The sequence below is a fragment of the Grampus griseus genome (assembly GCF_964374135.1).
Source record: "Grampus griseus genome assembly, chromosome: 19".
In the NCBI taxonomy this organism is placed as follows: Eukaryota; Metazoa; Chordata; class Mammalia; order Artiodactyla; family Delphinidae; genus Grampus; species Grampus griseus.
Genome location: NC_139013.1, coordinates 30151132 through 30168484, shown reverse-complemented (window position 1 = coordinate 30168484; position 17353 = coordinate 30151132). Strand labels below are relative to the sequence as shown.

The 17353-nt window shown below is 40.9% G+C and overlaps 1 protein-coding gene across 1 annotated transcript in view; it reads right to left on the bottom strand.

Annotated features, from left to right (window-relative positions):
- AMFR (autocrine motility factor receptor) overlaps positions 1–16868 on the bottom strand; it is a 41375-nt gene extending 24507 nt beyond the window's left edge. The window contains exons 1-6 of the mRNA XM_082676418.1: positions 16514–16868; positions 9125–9217; positions 5668–5832; positions 4155–4307; positions 1393–1433; positions 1095–1227 (exon numbers count right to left, since the gene is read on the bottom strand). Coding sequence (XP_082532544.1) covers positions 1095–1227; positions 1393–1433; positions 4155–4307; positions 5668–5832; positions 9125–9217; positions 16514–16780 — 852 coding nt within the window. The 5' untranslated portion in view covers positions 16781–16868. The remainder of the gene's footprint in view (positions 1–1094; positions 1228–1392; positions 1434–4154; positions 4308–5667; positions 5833–9124; positions 9218–16513) is intronic.
- Positions 16869–17353: the final 485 nt, after the last annotated feature.

Below are 17353 nucleotides of genomic sequence, written 5' to 3'. Positions count from 1 at the left end.
CTGTGCTCCGCAACGGGAGAGGCCACAACAGTGAGAGGCCCGCGTACCGCAAAAAAAAAAAAAAGAATTGTTGCTAGCATAGGAAGATGTACATAATATACTAGCTACAAAAAGCCAAAACTATATGCCCAATACACGATCTCCATTGATGAATGTATGGATTTGAATATATAAAGAAGCAGTAAACACAACAAAATGTCAACAGTTATCTCTGGATATTTGTTTGGGGGGGCCTTGTTTTTTTAAAGTATGTTTTGAAAGTTACTTTTATTTTATTTTTTATTTTTTTTAAGTTTTTATTTTTTTGCGGAATACGGGCCTCTAACTGTTGCGGCCTCTCCCGTTGCAGAGCACAGGCTCCGGAGGTTCAGGCCCAGCGGCCATGGCTCACGGGCGCAGCCGCTCCGCGGCATGTGGGCCACCAGGGAAGCCCTGAAAGTTACTTTTAAAAAGTAGACTTATAGAAATGCTCTACGTTTAACCCAAAAATTTTTAAATTCTACTTTGATAGGCTTACAATTTAAATAAATTGCCCACCAAATATGTTGATTCTCGCCATTCACAGATCACTGAAGTGCTAAACCAATGAAGCAGGTTTTCAGCATGGTGATTTCTTGCACACCAAAGTAAAATGTAAACAATGAAGTAGGAGGAATTAAGAATAAAGACTTTGTTTTTAATTACAAAGATAGAAAATTTATGAATCCATGAAGTAGCTAACACTGTGGGAATTCCCTTTACCACCTACAAAGTAACTGTTAAATATTAGAAGCCACGGAAACTATGAGGAGAGGAATTCCCCTAATTTCATGCTAAAAACATTATCTACTGACTTGGTCAGCAGAGTCACCTACGTCTCCTAGACAGCAAACACCTCCTGAGCTGGGCACCAAACTCATTCCACACTGCTTTATACCTGTTGGCCAGAAAAAAAAAAAAAAAAAGGGAAAAAAAGGGAGGGGAACAGCTGCGTCGTTTTTACAGTCTTTAAGTGGGTCATCCACAAATGTTTCACCTGTTAAACGCTGTACTAAACAGGGTTCCTGATTCTAAAAAACTTAGCTGTCTGTTAGAGCTCCCTCTGGGAAACTTACCAACATGTGAATATGATGCATGAGGTCCAGGGACAACAGAGTGAGCTCCATGACAAAATCTGTGTAATAGACATACGTTCCCTTTCCTTCCCACGTTCCTTCGTGGTTGAGGTCCCAGAGGTGAATTACATATCTGCAGTGAATAGAGAAGAATCATGTTAATGATTTACTGTTACAATTGAATTTGTTTTAAACATGATATACTACAGTCACATTTTTATAAATTTTTTATATGCTGTATCTTAAAATCAACTGTATGAGTAGACCTCCGTCACCACCCTCCCAAATTGCTACTCACCGTAAAATCACATGAGCAGTCCTCACTGTCACAAGAAGAGACTATTTAAAAAAAGAGAGATTTTTTTTCTTTTTAGTAAAATTTAGGATTGCTCAGACCAAATTTACTTTTACAAAGTGATAAAAGTTCTCAGTTCAATTAAAAATCAGGTTGGGGGGCTTCCCTGGTGGCACAGTGGTTGAGAGTCTGCCTGCTAATGCAGGGGACACGGGTTCAAGCCCTGGTCTGGGAGGATCCCACGTGCCGCGGAGCAACTAGGCTCGTGAGCCACAACTACTGAGCCTGAGCGTCTAGAGCCTGTACTCCGCAACAAGAGAGGCCGCGATAGTGAGAGGCCCGCGCACCGCGATGAAGAGTGGCCCCCGCTTGCCACAAGTAGAGAAAGCCCTCGCACAGAAATGAAGACCCAACACAGCAAAAATAAATAAATTAATAAACTCCTACTCCCAACATCTTCTTTAAAAAAAAAAAAAATCAGGTTGGAGGTCGGGGACTTGAAGGAGGGTAGTCACAAGGTACCAGTTATAAGATAAATAAGTCCTGGGGATGTAATGTACAACATGATGACTCTAGTTAACCGTGCTGTATGGTATAATTCAAAGTTGTGAAGAGAGTAAATCCTAAGAGTTTCCATCACAGGGTAAAAAACATTTTTGGGGGTATGAATATGCGATGATACTTATCATGGTAATCATTTCACAACAAATGTAAGTCAAGTCATTACGCTGTACACCTTAAACTTATGCAGTGCTGTATGTCAATTATATCTCATTAAAACTGAAAGAAAAAAAAAGCAAGTTACCGACCATTTTATTTCATGTGCTTCAAATTTCCATGGAATATTTTCATGACCTAGAAACAACTTATATTGAGCATTTTCCTGTTAATAGGTGGCAACCAATTACACCTGTCCATCTCCTGGGCATGCCTTCTACAATCTTGAGGTCACTGAGTTTGACAATCATTTTTTTATACTGCATTAAGTAACCATAATTGATTATCCTAAGAGGGTGTCTGAATACTTGGTGACCCTATACCCAAGGTACAGCTTAGGTACTACTATCCTAGATATGAATCCCTGCTCTCTATATAATGCTTTCTGCACCTCCTTCACCCACACAGAAGAAAACAGATGAAGGAAATCAATAACAAAATAAGACCCTCATAGTATTCTGTATTAAAGAAACTGATACTAAGAAAAATTTCTTCTTAATCTAGCAGAATAAAACTGTTAACATTCTTTATGTTTGAGATCAGGAAACTCCCGTTTACAAATGGAAAATATTTTACATAGAAGAGAAACACTGTAAACATAAAAATATGATTTAGTTCAAAATATCAAATCTGTAACATAAATTATCTTAAAAAAATTAATGAGCTAAAATTAAAATATGCCCTATGACCCAACAGACCTATTTCAAATGTCTTTAATTTTAGGTATACCTTTTTTCAAACTTTGGCCTAATACTAATTAAAAGTTAGAGAAACAAAAAAGGAAAACCCAGTATCATTCAAATGGTGATTTACAGTAAAATATATCTAAAGCAAACTAATTAACATCAGAGTAAATAAAATTTTAAACATATTTTTTTACATTTGTATACCTTTCATATACAGAAAGTATTCAACTAGGATTGCAAATGTTTTTATTAAGTACTTAAATGTTCTTTCCTTATTTTTCTTACACTACTATATTATACTCTGAAGTGAATGCTATTAAGCAAAATAAATTTTAACCCTATTCTAACAATTCCCAATTAGTAGTTCAAACTCAGTATTTTGATATTAGCTATCTACTGATATTGATATTAGATATCTATTATTTCATTTTTTCCATTAATAATAGCAATTATGGACAAGTTAAAAGTACTTTGCCTTTGGCCTGAGGAAAAAAGCAAATATAGCCACTGAATATAAAGAACATACGAAAAATTTGATTTCTATTGAACAGAAATTAGTATTCTCAGAAAGGGTTTAAAAGTAAATTTTAAAATATACATGAATATCTCAGATTATTCTTTCAAAACAATGAATACAGTTTGCATATACATTGTATTATTCTATAAAATCTTAATTTATGGCCTATCTAAAATAACCAATTACAGGATATTTCCCTACTAATTGTTACCAATCATTGTTTACAATATCTTAAGGAGAAAACTCTTCCCACTTGGAAGTCACAGAACTTGGATTGTGCTACTTTTGCCACTTTGGAACTTTAAGCAATTCACTTCACCCTCCATGCCCGTTTCCCCATTAATAAACAGGAATAATAAAATGAGTCAATATATGTAAGGTATTTAGAACAATACCCAGCATATAGTAAGCACTATATAAATGTCGGCAAAAATAATTACAGTTGACCCTTGGGCAATATGGGAGTTCATCCCCATATGATTTATAGTCGGGCCTCCGTATCCAGTTCCTTTGCATCTGTGGATTCAACCAACCAGGGACCATGTAGTACTGTAGAATTTACTACTGAAAAATATCCATGTATAAGTGGACCCACAAAGTTCAAACTCACGTTGTTCAAGGGTCAACTGTACTTTTTATTATGTTGTAGCAAGGATTATGTGAAATAACATATGTAAAAGCAATCAGTACCAATACCCAACCCCAAACGAAGGAACTCAAAAAATGCTTGTTAAAATGAAGACCAGATATCCACCCTGGGTGAAAATAATCTGTCAATAATCCTCTAGCTTCCTTGAAAACACATAGGAACATAATCAGAGCAAAAGCCCGTCTCTGCATCTTACCTCTGCAGCCATGAAAGCCAATGTGTGCATCCCATGGGTGTAGCCTGTGACACAACAGACAACTGCTAATCCACAGCAGGAAAGCAGCATAGCAATCAGTAGAGACAGAACTCGACCATGGCTACTCATCGGTGTGGTGGGAGAAAAGGAAAGCTAAAAATGCAAAACAGGAGAAGGAAGCTCACTCTTCAGCATGGCAGTGTTAATTAAACCTGACTAAGCATGGCAGTGTTAATTAAACTCAAGGTTAACCTTGGTGTCTTTGCTTGGAGATCTGTGCGTAGCCGCACGGCCAAATGGAAGCCGAAAAGTATCCCATTACCAGATGGTCAAAATTCTCCAACCAACCTAAATATGAGTATGAGCTGATATTTTGAGATCTTTATCATTTAATTTATGGAATATACATTATATTTGCATCTCAAATTCTCAAGGATCCTCCTACCAGTGGGATTATAAACCTCTAGAAACAATTTGCCAAAGGAATGTAATTCTCTCTTCTGGCTTCAACAGGACTCAACTTCAACAGGGCAGCACCACATTCTGTTGTGTTCTTTCACAATTTTGTTCTAGTCCTAATCCCTCAAAGTCACTTGGGAGGACATTCCTAGCCCGTTCACGGCTAGGACAACTGAAGTGTAATCCAGGTGCAGACTGACTACTACCATAATGCTATGTTAACAGTATACAGCTTGGCAAGGAAGGCCTGGAGCTGTGACTCCTGAGCAGGAAGGTGTAGATACCAAACCAGTCGGGGAGGTCAGAAGCGCCTGTCCATGGCCTGGGATGGGGGCTGAATTATGAAACAGCTGAAGGCTTTGGAACTGAGATTAACTCACACAGACGTGCAAGGACCACCATGGTCCATGAGGACTGGGTAAAGAAAGGGGCAAGCAGGGTTGTGGAGTGGGTTTAATGGAGGGGCAGGATTGTAGGCGTCCATTTACTGGGGATCCACGAGATTAGTTCGGGACTACTAACAAATGAAGATTCACCCACACAACTCTGAAGCCAACAGGCAGATCTTGTACCCAGACAGAAAAGGTTCACTTCTCCAGGGACCAAGGAAGCCAAGAGAGCTAATTCAGTCCTGGCCCAGGGTGGAAACAATGCAAGCTAGTCAGAAAGAAGGGCTCCAAGAACCAGAGTAAGAAGGGGGAAAATGGAAGGAGATTAGAACAGAAAACGTCTGGAAGAGACCAGCTTTTTTTCAGTTTATATATTAAAGTTTCCTTGCACTGTGATCAAAACAGTTTGTGTAGGTGATTTGACCTCACGTGGGCTGTAATGCAACACTACTGGGGAGGGGAAGGAAACCTCCCTAGGGGACACTGCTCCTGCATTCCTTGGCTGCTGCAGAAAGTTCCTCAAGAAACAGGTAGGAGGTACCTGATCCAGGAGCCTTCCCTGGGAGAGCTATCCTGCACATGTGTGTCACGGCTCATTCATATTACACAATTCAGACCTGGCAAATGTGTGCCTAAGCAGGAAAAGAGCTTGGCTAAAAACTTACATATTCAAACCGGTCCTTGCAGAGCTGAACCATCAGATGCAGAAATACCAGTCCAGCAAACCAGAGGCACCACATGACCACTTCTTCCACTGTCTGGACATTCAGCACACCAAAAATGAAAATGAACTTGTAGAAAATGAAATTCCAAAACTTGTCTTTGAGGTGCTAAAAAGAAAAATATTTATAAAGGTGATTACCATTATACCTAACCCATTCAAGGAGAAGGTAACATAACAAAAGCTGGCTTCTAAGGAGAAAATAGTCTATTCTCAGTTTTCTAACACTTGTCCACAAGAAAATATCCATAGAAGGCAAAGAAAAAATGAGCCCTCTGAAGAATAAAGGGAAGACACCTAGAAAGTAATCTATAGATTTTGGATTGAATTCCTTAGTTATGAAATTTTAGCCATTAAAAGGGGAGTGATATTAGTTTAGTACCTTATGTATTAATAATACATATACTTCTAACACAAAATAAAAAAGAATGGTGAGAGCTACAAGTATCATTTTTAATACTTCTACTCTCTAGATTTTTAAAACAAACAAAAGAAAAAGACTGGACATTCTTCTTCCTTTTTTTTTTAAACATCCTTCAGATTCAAAAATAACATATGCTCATTTGCCAGCCATAATCAATAATGTATGAAAAAGTACAAAGAAAATTAAAACAAAAATGATGCCTTAACATTTTTATGCATTTTTCTTCCTAAATGTAAAACATTGATTTTTGTATACTTTTATTTCACTTATATTGTGAGAACCTTACCAGTGCCAATGAATACTGTCTGAATAAGACCACTTTAGTGGTTACACATGGACACCGAAATGTTTTTTTCACCATTCAGAAAATGTTACAATGAATATCTTTGTACAAGTTTCTATTTTTTCAGCATTACAGAATCAAAGCTTACGGATATTGTTATGGTTTCTAATAAGTAACATCCATCTGATTTCCAAAGAAGTTATATAAATGTACACTCCCACAGAAGTATATCTGCTTCACTGTACTCTTTCTTACACTGAGGATGTCCAGTTTTAAAAATCTTTACTATCCTGAAAAAGAGGGCAATGAGGGGCGTCTAGCCAACAGATACTAAAAGATACCTCAAGCCATCTGTGGGAGTGGTGGCAACTGAGTGCAGAGGATAAGGATGAAAATATGGCTCCTAAGTATACTTTTATGTATAGTTTTGAACCATGTGAATGTTTCACAAATTCAAAAACTTAGAAAGAAAAGCAAAATTGAATAAAAACAGAAATAATTGAACCTACATGTGGAACAAATTGATAATGTGACTATTTAAAGATAAGAGTTATTTTGAGAACTTTAAAACACTGTACTCTGACTGTACACCCTTTGTTCAGAGAACAAAATGAACTAGGAATCCTTGGTGAATGTCTGTTTCCAGATCTGGGGCAGGAAAGCATGAGTGAACCTAGAACATTTTGTGTCCTGGTTCTGAACCTTCACTCCACCATCTATCTGCTGTGTGGCTTTGGGCAAGTTACTTACAATCCCCAGGCTTTGGTTTCCCCATCTATAAGACGGGTCTTATAACAACAGCGTATATCTCATAAAATAGCTGGGGTAACTCAGTAAGTTAATATATGTACGGTGCTTAGATAAGTGCCATAGTAGGCAGTAAGTGCATTTAAAAAATTCTTTGTTCTACACTGCCACTTAACCGTTGAATATTTGTCCAATTTTAGGTAGTCAATGTCTTTGCCTCTAGCATTACTCTATTTCTTCAAGTTTAAGCACCCAGAGAGTAAACCCATGTCAATTCTGTAGCATTCTAACTCAAAACGGTGCTTAAGGGCTTCCCTGGTGATGCAGTGGTTGAGAGTCCGCCTGCCAATGCAGGAGACACGGGTTCGTGCCCCGGTCCGGGAAGATCCCATGTGCCACGGAGCGGCTGGGCCTGTGAGCCGTGGCCGCTGAGGCTGCGCGTCCAGAGCCTGTGCTCCGCAACGGGAGAGGCCACAACAGTGAGAGGTCCGCGTACCGCAAAAAAAAAAAAAACGGCGCTTAATAAATGCTACTGGATGACACTGGTCAAAAAACTGTCATCACTGAACCACATGAAAGATGTGATCTATACTGAAAAAACTGAAAGTAGAGTTGAGTGACAAATGTGCCCATTATGATTACCTCCAGGTATTTGAAAAATCTCTATAATACTCCAAGGTTATGTTTTCTGTAAATTTTGAACTGATATTTAACATTTTAGGAAAAAGAAAGCAGTATGTAAGGCCCACTGGTGCCAGATCAATCCACCAGCAATTAGGTTGCTTGCCTGGCCTGACCAATTTCTGGCCCACAAGTCAAAAGTTTTTCTTGAAAACGAAAGAAGCATCAAAAAAAAGCTTCTGTATCCTACCAAAAAACCCTCTATGTTCTACTGATCCCATCTGGGAGACCTCTGGAGTCGATATTTTGGAGAAAGTACTGAATACTCACTAATGAAAAATTTCTGGGAAAACAAAGAGTCCTGCCCTTAATAGCATCCAAAGGCTCAATCACACAGTAAATGCATTTCAACTCTAAACTAGGACCTCAGCTGATTTAATAACAAGAGATTTGGGTTGAAAAGGATACGTAAGGGGTGAGGCCACTGTTGTACTTTTAATGTAGTAGGTTCCTGTGTCTTACCACTGGGATAAGATAAAGTACAATATAGTTCTGTTTCTATGTTATTGTTTTAAAGGCCAGTTCTAAATTCTTACTTTAAAACACACTATTCTACACTCCATCCACTAAATCCTTGGGGAACTGCCAATCTGTACAGTATGCTTGTGACATTAATTCTTTAATGAAAGCACCTCCTGCTCATACATGCATTCTGAGAGTAATGTTCAAATGTCAGACTATCTCACCTGAACGCTGCTTGTAGAATGATGAATCTTAATACACTTTTCCAAAGGGAAAACACAAAATCTCTCGGTAAATTCCTTTGGAAAAGAACCCATATTCTAAAGAATGATATATACAATTACTCAAACTAAAACAAGTCTGAGATTCTTTTAAAACTACTTCATAAAATTCATGAGGAAATAGCTATAAAGAACAATATTGGGACAACTTGGATACATTAAATATGGATTGTGGGCTATATAAAGTATTTCATCAATGCTGAATTTCCTGATTTTGATCACTGTGCTATGGTTACATAAGAAAATGTCCTTGCTCTTAGGAAACACATATTAAAGCACTTGAGGTTAAAGGGGTATGATGTCCCCAGTTTACTCTCAAAAGGATCACAAAAAATATGTATATATAAATAAAAGGCAACTGTTAGAGTAAATGGGGAAAAATGTTAATAACTCTGAATCTGGATGAAGTCTATATAGGAGTTTTTCATATTATTTGTACAACTCTTCTGTAAGTTTGAAATTATACCAAAATTTTTTTTCTTTAATCTGGTCACAAGAATGCATCCTTGCTATCTGGACTTACCTGTCTTTCGCTCACTCGAAGAGGGCCAAACACAATACACTGGATTAGCTTAGCCACCAACATCAAAACACAGCAAGCAGTATTTACTAGAACCTGTACACAAACCAAAGAAAGGAAGTTTATTTCCAGTTGAAAAATAAAAGCAGCTCTAAAAATTTTATATTAGGAATTCAGCCAACATTTCTAATAACTGAGACTTTCCAGTTTTCTACCAGTACAAGATAAGTAATATTTGAAGGGGCACATTTTTATGGGTGGCAGGGTACGGATGAGGAGTGGGGAGGAAGGTACCAACTCAGCAGTTAATTCACAGAGCCCTGTCCCAACATGTACCCCCCAGAAGGCCATCTTCCCCTTCAGTCTTAACTGAATTGTGTGTAAACTTTGTACTGTATGCACCTTAAAAAACCATAAGTGTCTCCTAGGTACATCATTTCCTACATTAAGATTTTGACAGCCTAGAAGAAAACTTTTCCAGAAAATGCAGTTATCATGAACAGTGAAGTCCACCACCCAAACATCCTGCCCTGCCCTGTCAGAAAAATAGGACACGTGGAGAAGAGTGTGGATGGTCATAAAAAATTCACAAGATCATGAAGAACTGAGAATCAAAAACATACACATTTTCAAATGTATTGCAATGGGACAAAAGATATCTGTGGCTGGTGTTGGCCTTAAAGGTTCTGGGGCATTCGAGGGGAGTGGAATCAAGAAAGCAGGAAGAGCTGAGAACTGAAAGGCAACCATGAAACAGCAATGACAATCCAAAGCCTTCTTCACCAGCAAGTGGAAAACTTTCTTGGTAATTAAGAGAGGGCTCGCCTTACACTTAAACAACAAATGTAATGCTTACAAAATGAAAATGTGGGCCGCCCCTGACTCAAAGGCTAGTGTGGCACATCACATTACTGATGTTCAAATGATTTCTAAAACCACAGAACCTGAAAAAGCCAAAAGGACCTTGATGAAGACGGTAAAGAGGACTTTTATTAAGAGCAAATGAAAACAAACACCAACAACGTAAAGGCTGCTTCAATCTTTGATTCACTAAGTTTACAGGAAGGTGGCCATATTCCTCTTTCCAGGTCATTCTTCCATCTACTTTTAAAAGAAGCAAATGATATTTTAAGAATAAGTAAATAAAAGGAAGGTGACGGAAGAGAGTAAGATAAGAAAGCAAACTCCCTAAGATCTCTTCAGGTTCCCCTTAGTGCTTCACACCATCCAGCCCTGTGGTAGCCCTGACACATTACATACAATGAATGGTAGCCCTGATTCATTACAAAAGATTAAATTATGTTTAGTTACATTCTGCCTGTCTAATGGGGCAAGGAAGTATGTGATGTATTTTCAAAGAACTGAAACAAAAATAGTGCTGAAAAATGAAACTCTTCTGGTAATTAACTCCTTCAAATAGCCAGGAAAAAACCCAAATTAGTTATCCAAAACATCCCACCTCCCTAACATGACTCCCTGTGGAGCAGCCCTCTTCAAAACATTCCAACAAATAGTGTAGAATACTAAATTTTAAGGAGATGAAATAGACGTTTAAAAGGCTAATCTTCATTGTGCTCTAAACCAGTTAATGGGAACCCCAATCATGTTAATTAAGAAAAAATGTCATAAGACAAAACTACAGCCCCCATCCTTCATGCCATATCCCCCAGCTGAAGAGGATTTTTAAAATCAGCCAAACATTCCAAGCCTAATTACAAAGCAGTTTTTTAAAATTCTTCCTGATTTTGCAGGTAGGCTTACAAAGTAAAGAAATAAATTCAACACATTTAGCACCTACTTGCTCAAGGCACGTAGGACATTAAGAGAAATGAGGGTGATCTGGACCCTGCACTCAAAGAACTTTTAGGATCTACAAGACACAGAACTTGGTAAGCATCTAACAGACCAAGCCAGCTGCTGTGAGAACAACAGAGGAGAAATCAAATTTAGGGTTGCTTAATCATTTCTCTACCTTAAACAGCATTCTCATACACCTTGGGTTACAAAATAAGAAATAAAGTATTACTTCTCAGGTAAAACTTTTCTTAAGTTTTTCTAAGTTCAAAAATGAGGTATAGGGCTTCCCTGGCGGCGCAGTGGTTGAGAGCCCGCCTGCCGATGCAGGCGACACGGGTTTGTGCCCCGGTGCAGGAAGATCAGCTGGGCCCGTGAGCCATGGCCACTGAGCCTGCGCATCCAGAGCCTGTGCTCCTCAATGGGAGAGGCCACAACAGTGAGGCCCGCGTACCACAAGAAAAAAAAAAAAAGAGGTATAAAAATTTTGTTTCTTTGATTTACCAAAAAAAAACAAGTGGAAGTCCCTCATAAGTCCATCACCAGTAGATAAACATTTCCTATTGTAATATAAATGGAAGATTTAAAAATCAGCACAGCTAAGAATAGAAAAAGAGATTGAGAAAGTAAACTGATATGAGAAAGGGATTTTATGTAAAAGGAAAGAGATAACCTTTTGTGAACTTTATGAAACTGAAAGCTATACAGGATAGGAAGCAACTAAATTATTTTAAGATCATGAATGAAGTGTTTTTAAAAACATCTCAATAATTATTAACTATTTATTCTATTCTACTTACAGAAAAATGTCTTAATTTCACAAATATCATCATTCCAGTAAATTCTCAATTTTAAAATTGACAAAGGCTTGAAAAATTGCAGATACAGAAAGAAACATAATTACCATTCCTCATTTAAAAGCAAATCCCAGGATTACCATATACACGTTACTATATATAAAATAGATAATCAATAAGGACCTATCGTATAGCACAGGGAACTCTACTCAATATTCTGTAATAACCTATATGGGAAAAGAATCTGAAAAAGAATGGCTATATGTATATGTATAACTGAATCACTTAGCCGTACACGTGAAACTAACACAACACTGTAAATCAACTATACTCCATTATAAAATAAAAATTAAAATAAATTTCCAAATCAGATCCCACTAGGTCATCAGTGATATCCTTACAGAAACAACACTTCAGTCCATATTTAAACCAACGGAATTGGGACAAACTTTCTCACCTCACTTTATCCTTGCAGACCACAGTAAAAGTACTAACCTCATTCTGCTGTACACAGCTAACTAATCTTTCTTTGTGAGCAGAATCCAAACTTAAATGTAAGTAAATCTAAGTACAAGGGGTTCACTGGAGCACTGTTTATAATAGCAGAAAAATGAAAACCAATTAAATGTCCATCAGTGAGGTTAGTTCAATAAACCGTAAAACAGCCATTCAACAGAATACAATGAAGCCAGGAAAACTAAGTCAGCAGTTCTGCATTTACTAGCATTATACAGAACCTTCAAGATAACTTGCTCACTGAAAAAAAAGCAAAGTGTAGAAATGTGATTACTACGCTACCTTCTGTGTATGAAAAAGAAAGAATACATATACATACCATATATATTTGTATAATATGTAGATGTGAACTGTGTCGACTTGATCAATCTGGGTATTTCTTAGTCTTCTACTTAACACCAGCACTAACTATCTCCTCCCCCCCCAAACACACCTTTTATCAGTCTCCTCCTTTAAGGACAACTGGAATGTTACTTTTCTGTAGGCTCCCAGTGACAAGTATAAAATGCCAGTAATGCAAACTCCCCCTTATTATACTGATGCTTGTGCTCCTCTTTGCACAACATTAGGGAAATAAATGAGATTACGTATACAAAGCATGCAGCATACATCTAGCGAGCAATCAAACAGCAATCTGCTTCCCCCCCACTATAAAGATTTTTCCTATATTTTTAAGTTGTTTATCTAGGTTTATATCCTATTATTTACAAGTTTAGTCTTTTTCTTCAGCTGCCCCAACATTTCTGGAGCTAACATTTTTCTCTAATCATCTTTGGAATATTCATCTCATAAAGACTCAAACCGAGTAAATTACTTTCAGTTCTCAAGTTGTATAATTATGTGAAGATGGGCTCTTTGAAGCAGGAGTCAGAAACTTTTTCTCTAATGGGCTATCAGACAGTAAATATTTTTAGACTCTGTAGGCCACATGCTCTCAGTCACATATTCTTCCTTTCGGAAAAAAAAAAAACTTTAAAAATGTAAAAAACATTATTAGCTAATAGGCCAAATTGGCAACACGGTTTGCCAATCCCTGCTCTCAACCGTCAGTTCACTTTTATCCATTTTCGTTTTTGGTGACTTTTTCCCTTGACACTTCTATTTAAATGACTTCATTTGCATATAATTAAGTCATCAGAACCTTAAAACTTGTTTCATATGTCTATTTCTCCATTTTATCATGTCCAGCTCTTACAGTTTTAAAAGCAAATACATAAAAAAGAAAAAAACCAGAACTGAAAAAAAACCAGGAGAAAGTAATGAAACTAATGAGTAAGATTAATTGAAGTTGAAAAGCCAAAAACACCTGAACAATTCGAAACAATGATGGAAACTGATCAGGAGGTACTTTAATGGAAGTGACATCTGAACAATGTAAAATTACCCGAGAAATGAGTAACAAAATAAAACCTAATCTGGAATGAAAGTTCTAGAAAGACATGAAGAAACAAATAATCATGACAAACCTGGGTATTTGTTAGTGCAACAACCCTGGGAACCTCCCCTCACACCTGTTCTCAATGTCAGTGCCAGAGGGCCACCTGGAGAACTTCCTTTGGGGACTGGAGTCTTAGGTCACTACATCTCCTGGCCGCTTCCCTGTCTACATAAATCCACCTTCCCCACTGCAGTTATAGGTCTGCCCCTGAAAAGATCATCTCATTATGACAGCCCCTCCTCCCCTTCACTCCCACTTAAACCCTCTGGCCCATGAAATAATGTTCACACTCCTTAACAGAGCAGGCAAGGTTTACAACATCTGACCTTCACCCCATACCCCATCCTCTCCCTCATCAGTTTCTCAACCATTAACATGCCTAAAATCACCTAGGACATTAATCAAAATGAAGACATTATATCAGTATCTATATTCATCTAAACTGTGCCCTACAAAGACAAGTTTTAGAGATTCCAATATGCAAAATAATAGCTAGCAGGATTTGCAAACTGGCAGAAAGATCAATTGATTGTTTCATCTTGCCTTTTTTATTTTTTAATATTTATTTGGTTGCACCGGGTCCTCGTTGCAGCAGGTGGGCTCCTTAGTTGGGCTCCTTAGTTGTGGCAGGTGAACTCTTAGTTGCGGCACACATGTGGGATCTAGTTTCCCGACCAGGGATCGAAGCCGGGCCCCCTGCACTGGGAGCGAGGAGTCTTATCCACTGCGTCACTAGGGAAGTCCTTTGTTTGGTTTTTAAAAAATTGAATCTGAGTGTCCTTGGGCAGGGCAAGAAAGGATCCATTCTGACAAAGGCCCCGCCATATATTCACCTAATAATGCGATCTGTCAGGCCTCAGAGGAAGGCATCTGAGATTTTGACTCCCACTAGTCTACCAAAGCAGAAACTTAAGTAATGAGTGATGAGGAAAACTGACAATGCATACATGGAGGGTCTGAGGAACCAAGGAAGACCAAGATAAGTGTGAAAACCACAGAGGAAAGATGGAAGATAAACAGCAAGATCAACTGAGAAAGGAAAAAAATCATCAGCAGATAGGAAGAAACTACAAACTCGCATGAGGCAAGACCTCTGTTGAAAAAGCTGGGAAGAAAAGGAAATTTTCTTAAAAGTAATAATTTTCACAGAAAATCAACAGGCTTTATGTAATGTTTTATGAAGAGATGTTAACCTTGGAATTTGAACGTGAGTTTTGTAAAAAGAAACTCTGGGGAGGGGTAGGGAGATCATTAAACAATACTAGTAGTTGTTAAATACTATAGAAGTTCCATTTCAAAGGCTTATTTATATCATATACTTAAATATATATATATATAAGACTACATTATATTCTCAACATTTGGCAAAATCACTCTCCACATCAGTTTACCTGCCAACTGAAATGCAAAAATAGATTTTTTAAATCTATGTGTAATAGAAATTAAACAAGAGACGTGTGGCTGAGTTCTTTCTCTTCTCCCTTCTTCTGTACTGTAAGGTTCAGCTTTACACAGCAGTGGAGGAATGGAACTTCACCCTTCACTGCCTTCTACTCACCTCTTCGTCAGAAGGACCAAGAGACTTGACCCACATCCACAATTCATAAATCCCACTGCTTCCTGATGAAGCACAGTGGGATTAATTATAACAAATGAGTTGTGTATCATTCTGTATACTTTGAATATTAATCCCAGTCACTTACAGCCGTCTCTCACCCCAAAACGGGAATTTACAGGAGAAGACAAGACTCTGGACCCAAGACACCACAGCAAATCCAAGGGACAGACTTCAGTCCTGGAACAACTTTTCTGATCGCTGTGGGGTTTCCGTGAGGCATTCAAAGGCTAAGGTATAAGCCAAGCTCTTAAGCGAAAATACTGTTGATCTACCCGCCTGAAATTATCTGTTCTAATAAGTGAAACCAGCATTTATGCCTTGTAAATGCTGCTTATCTTACACTGGCAGACAAACTGGAAACCGTGTTTTAAAATGTATCACTAAAAGGAAAAATCCTGAGTTCAAATGGAGAGACACCTCTTGACTCCGAATGTTTTGGCTGCCTTCAGACATCAAAGGAAACTTTCATGAATCACCAGGTAAAAGCAGCAGGAAAGGAAGCACAGTTTGTGTGTTTGTTCTACCCAAACAGGACAATCACATAATAAATAGAAAAAAAAAAAGGCCTCTCTCCAAACAGGAATGTCCGAACACACCCAGATGCCTAAAATTCTCCTATTCTCAACATCCGAATTGTCTCTTCCCTCTCTTCGTGGGAAACCTGTTAACATTTCCGGGTCTGACAGAGTCCGAAAAGCCTTCCAACTTCCCTCCACAGTTTAATAAAATAGCCGGGGTAATTGACTGGCCGGTCCCAGCCAGGTCAAGCCGCTCTTTGAGGGCTCCTTGTTTCCTTCCCGGTGGTCCCTCAGAACCCCAACTCTGCTCCGCCATCGTTTACTTCTCCCCCCAACCCACCCCAGCACCTCCCCACTACACCCCGGCCCTGACCCTCCCCGGCCGACCACGTCCCCTCGCGCCCCGACCCCTGCGCCTCCCCAACCGCGTCCCAAAGTCCCTTCCTCAGGCCCTCAAAGGCGAGCCTGCCCTCGGGACGCGCCCCTCCTCACGACCCGAAAGCCACCCCACCCCAACCCCTCACCGGGTCCTCCAGTGGCGCGCACGCGGGCGGGGCCCCGCCCCCCGGGCCTCGCACTCGGGGGTCCCGGGGGGAGGGGACCCCGGCCCCAGCCACGCCCCCCACAGATAACGGGTGACATGGCGGTCCCCACAATCCCCCGCCCGGCTCCTCTCCGCTCCTCCTCGGCGGGCCCGGCAGCCTCGCTCACCCACACGAATAGGCTGTCCGAGAGCAGGTACTGGGCCACGTCGCGGGCACGGGGTCCTCCGGTGCTCGGCCGGACGAGCGCGGCCGGGTCTGGCTGCACCGGGGCCGTTACCGGCTCCGCCTCGGCGGGCCCAGGCCCGGGCCTGGCCTCGGGCTGGCTGAGAGCGCGGTAGGCGCTGACGATGGTGCCGAGCAGGGCCAGGCCGCTGAGGCCCGTGTAGGTGCGGAGGCTGGGCCAGGGGAAGCGCTCGAGGAAGAGCAGCGGCATGGCGGCAGCGGCGGCTTCCAGCCCCCAGGCCTCCCCGCGCTGCGGCCGGGCCACGACGGCCTCGCGAACGGCGCCCACGGGCTCTGGCGTCGCCGTTGCCGTCGCCGCTGCCGCCGCCTCCTCGCCGGGCCGGGCCGGGCCGCTCCTGGCCGCTCGCGCCGCTCCGCCCCGCGCCGCTCCCGCTGCTGCCCCTGCCGGCGCGGAAGAGCCTTGGCTGGCTAGGGGCGGGCCGCCGCCCCCAGCAGGGTGCGGGCGGGACGGGCGCGGGGGCGCGGCCTCCGTCCCCCGCCCCCATCGGTCGCACCGCCGCCCGGCTGGCGAAGGCCACGGCCGCAGGCCCTGAGGCCCAGAACCCAGCATTATCCTCCGCCGAAACCCCAGCTCGGTCCGGCCCGCGGACGCACGGGGCACCCGACCGGGGCCGAGCCCAAGCGTCACTCAGGCCCGACGGCGCTGACAAGCGGTCAAGCCCTGGCCGCGTGGCCGATCCGCGGGACTCGGGGACCCCCACCACCGGGCGTCTGGCCACTTGTCCCTTCCCTTGCTTCCTTAAACGCCCCCTTAAGCAGGTTA